The sequence below is a fragment of the Sminthopsis crassicaudata genome, chromosome 1 (assembly GCF_048593235.1).
Source record: "Sminthopsis crassicaudata isolate SCR6 chromosome 1, ASM4859323v1, whole genome shotgun sequence".
NCBI lineage: Eukaryota > Metazoa > Chordata > Mammalia > Dasyuromorphia > Dasyuridae > Sminthopsis > Sminthopsis crassicaudata.
Genome location: NC_133617.1, coordinates 62,968,481 through 62,977,884, shown reverse-complemented (window position 1 = coordinate 62,977,884; position 9,404 = coordinate 62,968,481). Strand labels below are relative to the sequence as shown.

The following is a 9,404-nucleotide window of genomic DNA, read 5'->3' as shown; positions in this document are numbered from 1 at the left end:
GCTCAGGGGGTGGGGAGGGGGCCCAGGTGTCCCTGCCCAGCCCAGCTGCTCCCTCTCCTGGGCTCTGACAGTTGGTACCCAAAGGGGAAGGAGCATCCACCGGGCTCTCTGCGCTCTCCACACATAGAATCACTGTCCATTGAGAGGCAGGCCGGAGCAGCCTCCTTTTGCCAGGAGGCGGAGGCCCAGCCTTCTCTCAGGGCCCTGAAGCCAGGCAGCTGTCTGCCTTCTCCCTCCCTCCCTCCCTCCCTCCCTCCCCAATGCTTTCCCGCACTTCTCCATCTGCAGGGCAGGCTCTGGACTTGCTGGGGCTGGCTCGGTTTCCTTGGGGGGCCCTGGTCTGTTTCCCTGCGCTCAGGCTTACCTGCCTCCCCGAGCCAGGAGGTTCAGAAACAGCCCAGATACGATCATGCAAGATGGGAGGGCAGGTGAAGCTGGAGGCCCTGCCAAGCCCTATCATTATTCTGTAATGAGACCTGCGCTTCCAAAGGCCAACCTTCCAGGGCTGTCTGGGCTAGGACAGGTCCTAGGTAAGGGCGGTCAGCCCAGAGGGATGGGAGTGACTTTCAATGCCTCTGAGGGGGTCTGCCAGGATACAGCCTAGAAAAAGCCCTTCACCCCAAAGCTTTTGTGGAGCTCCTCAGGGAGTGGGCCCAAGTGCCCTGGGGCAGAACTGGAGCCAAGATGGCCTCTTCCCTTTATCATCCCCCTCACTCCCCCCCCCCCATAAACCCACCAGACAGAGACCCACAAACAGATTCGAGCTGAGTTGATTTTTATTTTAAAAGTTGATTACTGTCGTCACAGCTGCTGCTTCCAGGAAGGCCAGTGGGCGGTAGAGGGAAGCTGTCTGGCTCCCTATACATGGGAGAGGGTGGGCAAGGGGCAGACTGCAGAGGGGGAAGTTCAAGGAAAGAACTTGGTTTTGAGGATCTCAGGGAGTCACTAAGTCTCCCGGAAATCCCAGGTCCTGGAGAGGCTCTGCCCTCCCCCACCCCCAAGCTGGGAGCCAGAGGGCTATCAGGAGGCAAGCTGAGTCAGCCAGTGTGAGAGACAGAAAATGTAGCAGAGGGAATCCAGGATGGAGCTAGCTCCCACGGGGTCAGGTGTGGGGGGCGCTGGGCTGTCTGTGTGAATTGGCTGCACATGCCATGGGGCCCATCTGTGTGCAGAAGCTGTCATGGAAACCACCCATACACTGGATTGTGGGGTTGACCCATGACACATGTTCCCTTGACCCTGCCCCACAAAAATGTAAAAGAGCTAGTGGGGTGAGACATAAGCCCTGGAGAAGGCAGGAGGAGGCAGGAGGATCCAGAGGCTGGATCTCCGGCCCTAAGAAGGCACGGACAGACCTCCCCAAAACCCATCAAGCATCTCTCCTCCTTCTTGTCCTGGGTTCTGACTCAGCTCTGGGGCTGGGAAGGCCCTGGAGGAGGTCCAGGGGGGCCCAAGGCTGAACCCTGCTCAGTGATCTGGGAGAAAGGGGGATAAGGACTAGATTGCTGGGACTGATTCTTCCCCAGGATGGCTCTGGATCCACAGGGGCCTTCCTCTGGCCACCATTCACAAGTGCTCACTAAAGATGGACAAGAAAGAAAAAGCCCATCAGTAGAAAGAGTCGAGAAGGAGGGTCCCTTTCCCAGCCCTGCCAAGAACCCACCCTATATTGAGGGACTTCATTGGGCCCACCCATTGGATCTGGCTCCTTGGAACAGTTCTGGGTCTTGAGGGTCTTGAGGGAGTACCCCCTACGTAGTTCCATACTAGTCGGATAAGGCACTCTCTTCCCCATGACCCCTACAGAATGGCCCCACGAAGATCCCCTGTGGAGCCTGCTCAGTTGGCCTCCTACCTGGCTATCCGAGACAGGATCTCCTTGATGCGCACAATGAGCTTCTCATGCTGCAAGGGGTCCCTCTCGATGGCCCCATGTAGCTTGGCCATATAGAAGTCCAGGGTACTAAGTGTGGGGGTTTCCCCAGTGCCTGGTGGAGGGAAAGGGAAGAGAATGCCAGGGTCTCAGAGAGAATGAACCCCCCCTCCCCCTCCCTCTCCCCCTGCTCCTCCATGGGTGTGCCTTAGCAGACAGAAGTGGGATTCTTCAAGAGGGACCTGTACAAGGCATGGGATTTGTCGAGAGGCTCACCAGGCACAGGCAAGGAAGCAAAGCTGGCGGTAAGCGCCTGGCGGACGGCTCGGAGCTGCTGCTGCAGGGCCAGGGTCCGGCGCTCCTCCCTGGCAACCTCCTGCTCCAGCCGTTCCCGGGCACTGCTCATGCTTTGAGTGTGACGCTGAAGGACCGCATTCTGCTCCTCAAAGGCCACGTTCATCTTTCTCAGACGCCGGAGCTCTGCTTCCCTGGCTGGAAGACGAGGAGCCCTCTCAGAACCAACTTAGGGGCCCCAGCTAAAAGCCCCCTCGGGGCTCAGCCAAACCTCCTTAATTCAAGGTCATGATCCAAACTCTCTGTCCTCCAAGGTCTGGCTCAGGGGCTGCCTCCTAAAGGAAGCCCACCCGCATCTCTCCTCGAGCCCTGGGAAGCTGCCCTTTAGTCATAGCAGCCAGGGACTCGGCTGACACATGGGCTGGGATTTCTAAGAACTGACAATGACAAAGCAACTGAAGGTTGCTAAGACACTTTGCAGCTATTATTTCATTGATCCTTCAAGCCCCCAAGAGCACTTTAAACCAGATTAAGATCAAACTGGGAAATGTTTAAATAAAAATACCATGCAGATGATCTATTTCTATTTGTAAGCGTGTACAACAGCCTGGGTTGGCCTTATCCCCATTTTATAGATGAGAAAACTGAGGCAACGAGAGGTAAAGTGGCCCACCTACGGTTGCATAGCTGGTAAGTGACAGAGCCTGGGATTAAAGACCTGATTCCAAGTCTCGCTCTTTTGCCACATGGCCCCAGAGACGGGAAATGTTAACATTATCAGTGCAACCCATTGACTGTCCCTGTGAATCTACACAGGATTGCTTCCTCGGTGACTGGCTAGCCTCAATCAGTCAACAGGTATTCACACAGCTGCAGGTACATGGAAAGGAAAAACAAATGCAATCCTCTTCCTGTCCTCAAGGAGCTTAGGTCTAATGGGCCCAGGTCCCCTTCCCTTTTCAACCCAGCACACAGTCAGCCCTTAATAAGTACTTTGACAGACCCCTCCTCCTCAGCCCCATTCATTTTAGGCTCCTGGATCCATGGGTCAGCCCCTCTTCCTCCCTCCCTTCTTCTGAGGGACACTTCCCCTAATTCATCATTTTGTGTCTGCCGGAAACCCCGGTCCTGGAAAAGTTCTCCCTCTTAAACCCATAGTTTACTTCCAGATTCAACTCTCCTTCTTCAAAAGAACCTGACTGCTCCCCTCAGCTGCAGGGGCATCCTTCCCCCAAGGAGAACTATGCGTGTTTGTAGGTGTCCTGTGAGCCCCCCGGTAGAACGTAAGCCCCTTAAGGGCAGGGCCATTTGGAACTCCCAGAGCTCCGTCAGGCATTTAATAAATTCCTTGACTGGTTGGGTCAGTTTGTGAGCTCAGGTCTTGTGGACCAGAAGTCTGGTCCATTATAGCCCGGCATACAAAACACTTCCCTGCTCATCCTCCAAGGGAGGGAGTTACCAGAATTATTATTGCTTTGTTAAAGATGGGGAAACAGGTTCTGTTCTGCTAGTGAGTGTGCTGGGTCACAGATGATGGGATCAAGAGCCGCTCCAAGCCGGGGAGATTAAATGACTTGCATGTGGTCATTGGGCCAGTTCATGTTAATGGCAGCGGTGGAAAGACCGAGGTCTGAGCTCAGGACTCTCTCCAGCCCTGCACTGGCCCTCACCCTCTGAGACAAGTATTGTCATTCCCATTTTGCAGGTGGAAAAACAGACTCAGACTGGCAGTGACAGTCCCAGAGGGCCAGGTCACCTGCTCTTCAATGCTCAATGCTCAGGTACCCCGTAGCACAGAGAGTGAGAACCAACCTCTGCCTGGTGTCTTTTGATCTATTTCACTGATTATGGTCAGTTACTTCCTGCCAGCTGCCCCTCCCCCCTAGTCCACAGGCTTTGGGGGGCCTAGCCAGTGTCAAAGGGGCCGCTAGGCCCGACTCCCTCCTCCCACCCGATCCCTGTCCCTGGGCATGTGGCCCCAGGCAGGTGGAGGAGGAGGAGGCTCACTGAGCAGGCCTCACCTTTGTTCTGGTCCAAGAATTCCTCAGTAAAGATGGGGACATCGAAGGTGGAGAAGCCATCAAAGTCCCCGCCCTGGAGGAGGCAGAGGAAGGCAGTGTTACTGGGGCTGGCCCCAAGGGGCGCGGCTCTCCTTTGTGGCCGGAGGGTCAGCGGCTCTACAGTGCCCCCTTCTGGCGCCCACATGACAGGCTTTTCTTCCTGAAGGCATGGGTGACAGGCTGCACTCCCCCTCTCCTCCCTGCAGGGAGACTTTCCAGACCTTCCCCTGACCCCCAGACCTCCTTCCTGGGGAGCACAGAGAAGGGACCTCTCCCTCAGAGTCCTTGGGATCCTACCTTGTGTCCATTCAGGAGAGTGTTCATGGCTGAAGCCCCTGGGTCTTCTAAAGGGAAAGGAGAAGCAGATGAGGGTCCTGCAGGAGGGTGGGAAAGGGGATAGGGCCTATCCCTACTACACACCCCCACACATATTACAGACCACATGCACATGCTCCTGCAGGCACACAGACACACGCATGCTGACATGCATGCAAACACAGTGCACATGTCCCCTGCGTACATGCACAGATACACATGCACATGTGCACACGCCACACGCTCATGCAGGCACACAGACACACTCACTCATGCACACATGCACAGATACACACGCTCGTACAGGCACCCCACACCCCCCCACACACCTTTCTTGGCTTTCTTCTCCTGGAGCTTCTCTGCACACATCTTGTAGGCCTCGGACTGCTGGTACTCCCGGAGTTCCTTCATGTACTGCTGTTTCTCCCTCTCTGCCTCATCAAGATAGCGCTGGGGACAGGGATAAAGACCAATGAGAGGGCTGCAGCTGCAGGAGAGGGAAGGCGGGGGACAAGGGATAGGACTCTGCTTGGGGCTGGATCCCCTTAGAAGCAAAGAGCCCTAGCTGGTTTTCTCTGCAGGAGGAGGAAGTGGAGGCATCCACATGGAAGGAAATCTGGCTCTGGAAGAAAGGAGTTGATTCCTGCCCCTGTGGAGCATAATTCCAGATTGCTCTCCAGAACTCAAACAACAATGTATAACCCCTGGGTCTCTCGACCCTCAGTTTCCCTGTCTGTAAAATGAGAAGACTGTACAGAGCAGTCCTGGATCCAGGATCCAAGGATCAGAGGGAGACTTGCTGGAGAAATCTCCGCCCCCTCCAGAAGAGCCCGGTGGCCTTGGAGGGCTCTGGGAAGGGCCCGGCTGCCAGGGAGGAGTCTGAGGGTTCCCACCTGCTTGTCCGTGGGTTGTAGCTTGCTCCACTCGGCCCCCAGCATCTTGGTGATCTCAGGGAAGGGCAGGTCTGGGTGCAAGGTTCGGATCTGCTCCCGCCGCTCGTTCAGGAAGCGAACATAGCCCGTGACCGGCGCCTTGGGCCCATTGGGAAGAATCTTCTTCCTCTTTTTGCCCTTGGGCCAACCTCGCTTCTTCACAGGCTGGGGGGGAGGTAGGGAGAGTGAACTGGGGGAGAAGCCAAAGGCAGGCAAAGCCAGGGCCCCTCCGCAGCCCTCGGGCGCTCACCTCCTCCTCCGAGGGGCCTTTCTCCAGGCCGCCGGCCCTGGGGCCCTCCGCCTTCTCCTGCTTCACCGGCACCAGCCCCGCCAGGGCCCCTGGCTGTGGCTGTCCAGAGACCTTCCCATTGCTTGGCCTGGAATGGGAGCCACGGGTGCATCAGGGCCCGGCCCGCCCCCAGAGGGAACCAGGGACCGGATAGGGCAAACACAGGCCTGCAGTCCAGGAGCTTCCCGTCTAATGGGGAGAGGCCGTGGGCTCCCCATGCACAAGGAGAACCAGGCGGGGGCATGGATGGTAAAGGGGGGCATTTCAGAAAGGAGGCAGAGCCCTCAAAGCCACAGGGCAGAGCCCTCTGCAGACCCCCTCCCAGACATGGGGCAGAGCCTTCTGCAGACCCCCCCACAGACACGGGGCAGAGCCCTCTGCAGACCCCCTCCCAGACACGGGGCAGAGCCCTCTGCAGACCCTCCCCCAGACACGGGGCAGAGCCCTCTGCAGACCCCCCCCAGACACGGGGCAGAGCCCTCTGCAGACCCCCCCACAGACACGGGGCAGAGCCCTCTGCAGACCCCCTCCCAGACACGGGGCAGAGCCCTCTGCAGACCCTCCCCCAGACACGGGGCAGAGCCTTCTGCAGACGACCCCCCCCCCCCAGACACGGGGCAGAGCCCTCTGCAGACCCCCTCCCAGACACGGGGCAGAGCCCTCTGCAGACCCCCCCCCAGACACGGGGCAGAGCCCTCTGCAGACCCCCCCCCCAGACACGGGGCAGAGCCCTCTGCAGACCCCCCCCAGACACGGGGCAGAGCCCTCTGCAGACCGCCCCCCCAGACACGGGGCAGAGCCCTCTGACGGGGCAGAGCCCTCTGCAGACCCCCCCCCAGACACGGGGCAGAGCCCTCTGCAGACCCCCCCCCAGACACGGGGCAGAGCCCTCTGCAGACCCCCCCCAGACACGGGGCAGAGCCCTCTGCAGAATCCCCCCAGGGTGTCCCCCCCAGACACGGGGCAGAGCCCTCTGCAGACTCCCCCCAGGGTGTCCCCCCCAGACACGGGGCAGAGCCTTCTGCAGAATCCCCCCAGGGTGTCCCCCCCAGACACGGGGCAGAGCCCTCTGCAGACTCCCCCCAGGGTGTCCCCCCCCAGACACGGGGCAGAGCCGTCTGCAGACCCCCCCAAGACACGGGGCAGAGCCCTCTGCAGACCCCCCCCCAGACACGCGGCAGAGCCCTCTGCAGACCCCCCCCCAGACACGGGGCAGACCCCTCTGCAGAATCCCCCCCAGGGTCCCCCCCCCAGACACGCGGCAGAGCCCTCTGCAGACCCCCCCCAGACACGGGGCAGACCCCTCTGCAGAATCCCCCCCAGGGTCCCCCCCCCAGACACGCGGCAGAGCCCTCTGCAGACCCCCCCCCAGACACGGGGCAGAGCCCTCTGCAGACCCCCCCCAGACACGGGGCAGAGCCTTCTGCAGACCCCCCCACAGACACGGGGCAGAGCCCTCTGCAGACGACCCCCCCCCCCAGACACGGGGCAGAGCCCTCTGCAGACCCCCTCCCAGACACGGGGCAGAGCCCTCTGCAGACCCCCCCCCCCCCAGACACGGGGCAGAGCCCTCTGCAGACCCCCTCCTAGACACGGGGCAGAGCCCTCTGCAGACCCCCCCCCCCCAGACACGGGGCAGAGCCCTCTGCAGACCCCCCCCCCCAGACACGGGGCAGAGCCCTCTGCAGACCCCCCCCCAGACACGGGGCAGAGTCCTCTGCAGAATCCCCCCAGGTCCCCCCCCCCAGACACGGGGCAGAGCCCTCTGCAGAATCCCCCCCAGACACGGGGCAGAGCCCTCTGCAGAATCCCCCCCAGACACGGGGCAGACCCCTCTGCAGAATCCCCCCAGGGTCCCCCCCAGACACGGGGCAGAGCCCTCTGCAGACCCCCCCCAGACACGGGGCAGACCCCTCTGCAGAATCCCCCCAGGTCCCCCCCCCCCAGACACGGGGCAGAGCCCTCTGCAGAATCCCCCCAGGTCCCCCCCCCCAGACACGGGGCAGAGCCCTCTGCAGACCCCCCCCCAGACACGGGGCAGACCCCTCTGCAGAATCCCCCCAGGTCCCCCCCCCCAGACACGGGGCAGAGCCCTCTGCAGACCCCCCCCCAGACACGCGGCAGAGCCCTCTGGAGCCCACGGCCCCGGGGCGCGTCCCACAGGTGTCACTCACAGGAAGCCCGGGACCAGCGGCTTGGGGCTCTGGGACATGACCGACAGCCTCGGGCGCCTCGGCCGCGGCCGGGGGGCTCTCCCGAACCTGAAAGACAAGGAAGGCCGCGGGGCAGGCGGGAGGCAGCGGGAGGGAGCCGGCCGGCCGAGGGTCTCGGGGAGACTCTCCCACACGCACCGGAGATCCCGCGTCTGGGGGCGGGGCCTGGGGGCGGGCCGATGAAGCTCCCCACGGTTGGAGGAGGGGGAGGGGGAGGACACGCGGGATCAGAGGGAGGCACCCACGGATCCTGGAGATTCCGCCGGATCCCCTCCGAGCCCAAAGCCACGGGGGGAGGGGGGGAACCCGGTGGATCCCTTTGTTGGGGGATCTCCTCCCCCTGACCCGGCGGGGGAATCCTGCCCGCCTCCCCGGCTCTCCCGGCTCCCCAGCCCCGACCGCTTCGCCCCCGAGCCCCCCGGGCCCCCGATCGCCCCCGATCCCGCCTCCCGCGGCAGATTTTACCTCCCGAGCAAACTTTCTCGGATCTTCGGGTTCGGACTCTCAACCGCCCTTGGCCCCGCCTCTCGCCCCGCCTCTCCCGGGTCCAGCGCCGGTAGGGAAGGGGCCCCGCCCCCAACTCACGCTCCCACACTAAGGAGCGGGGCCGCGAGCTCTGGGATTGGGCGCGGTCTCGCGCGCGGGGCAGAAACATGTAAATAGCCCCGGAAAGCGGCCAAAGGATTGGTTACTAGAGGGCGGGGCTTCGGGTTGGGCGGTGGAGCGTAAGGCGAAAAATGCGTCAAGTTCGGCTGCGCCGGATCAACTGCGGGCCAATCCGGGGAGGTGCCTGCTTGAGGGGCGGGTCTTCTTAAAGGGCAGGAGGCCGCGCCGGACACTCCGGCCCTTCGCGTCCGCTCTTAGGAAGCGCGCGTAACGGAACGGGGGCTTCCGCCTGCTGGTCCCCCTCCTGCCGCCGGGGGGCCGGACCCGAGCCTGAGGGCGAGGGCTAGCTCTGAGAGCCTCGGAGCCCCGGCTCCTTCTGTGCGTAAAACGAGCCTGACCAAATGCTCAAGTCCTTTCGGCTCTGAGAGCGAGCCCCACAATCTCTGGTGGGGGCGGGGAGCCATCGGGCCCTTTGGGCTCCGAACATTTCCTTCCTAACGTTCCCGAGCTAGGGTCAGGCCGTCGGCCTTGAACACCCTCCGGCTGGCGAGCCCACCACATTCTCCAGCCTCTCGACTGTCCCGTATCCGAACCTCTTACGGTTCTCGCAGCCGCTCCGTTTTGAATTGTCTGCGTTGTCCTTGCAGCGTACCTTGCAAAAAGTGCTTCTTAATAAATAGATAAATAAATGTATGGATTTATTATGAATTTTATGTATTATTATTTATATTATAAATTATTTGTAAATAAACAAATTTAACAAATAAAGTACTTTTAATAAAGCATTATGTGGGGATTGGTCAGGATTATGTAGCAGACAAA

The 9,404-nt window shown here is 60.9% G+C and overlaps 1 protein-coding gene across 3 annotated transcripts; it reads right to left on the bottom strand.

The window, feature by feature from the left end:
- Window positions 1-758: 758 nt before the first annotated feature.
- Window positions 759-8,598, bottom strand: HMG20B (high mobility group 20B). Of its 3 annotated transcripts, none has more exons than XM_074307491.1 (10): window positions 8,442-8,598; window positions 7,938-8,024; window positions 5,725-5,851; window positions 5,436-5,639; window positions 4,872-4,992; window positions 4,525-4,571; window positions 4,189-4,261; window positions 2,150-2,365; window positions 1,856-1,988; window positions 759-1,579 (listed from the first exon to the last, which is right to left on the bottom strand). In XM_074307491.1, the coding sequence occupies exons 2-10, from the start codon at window positions 7,973-7,975 to the stop codon at window positions 1,567-1,569; spliced, it is 972 nt and encodes a 323-aa protein (XP_074163592.1). In that variant the 5' UTR covers window positions 7,976-8,024; window positions 8,442-8,598; the 3' UTR covers window positions 759-1,566. The 3 variants fall into 3 exon arrangements, with proteins under 3 accessions (XP_074163592.1, XP_074163581.1, XP_074163603.1); XM_074307480.1 differs by having other exon boundaries at window positions 4,525-4,601; window positions 8,442-8,594; XM_074307502.1 differs by having other exon boundaries at window positions 7,938-8,141; window positions 8,442-8,526.
- Between the last annotated feature and the right edge of the window lie 806 nt (window positions 8,599-9,404).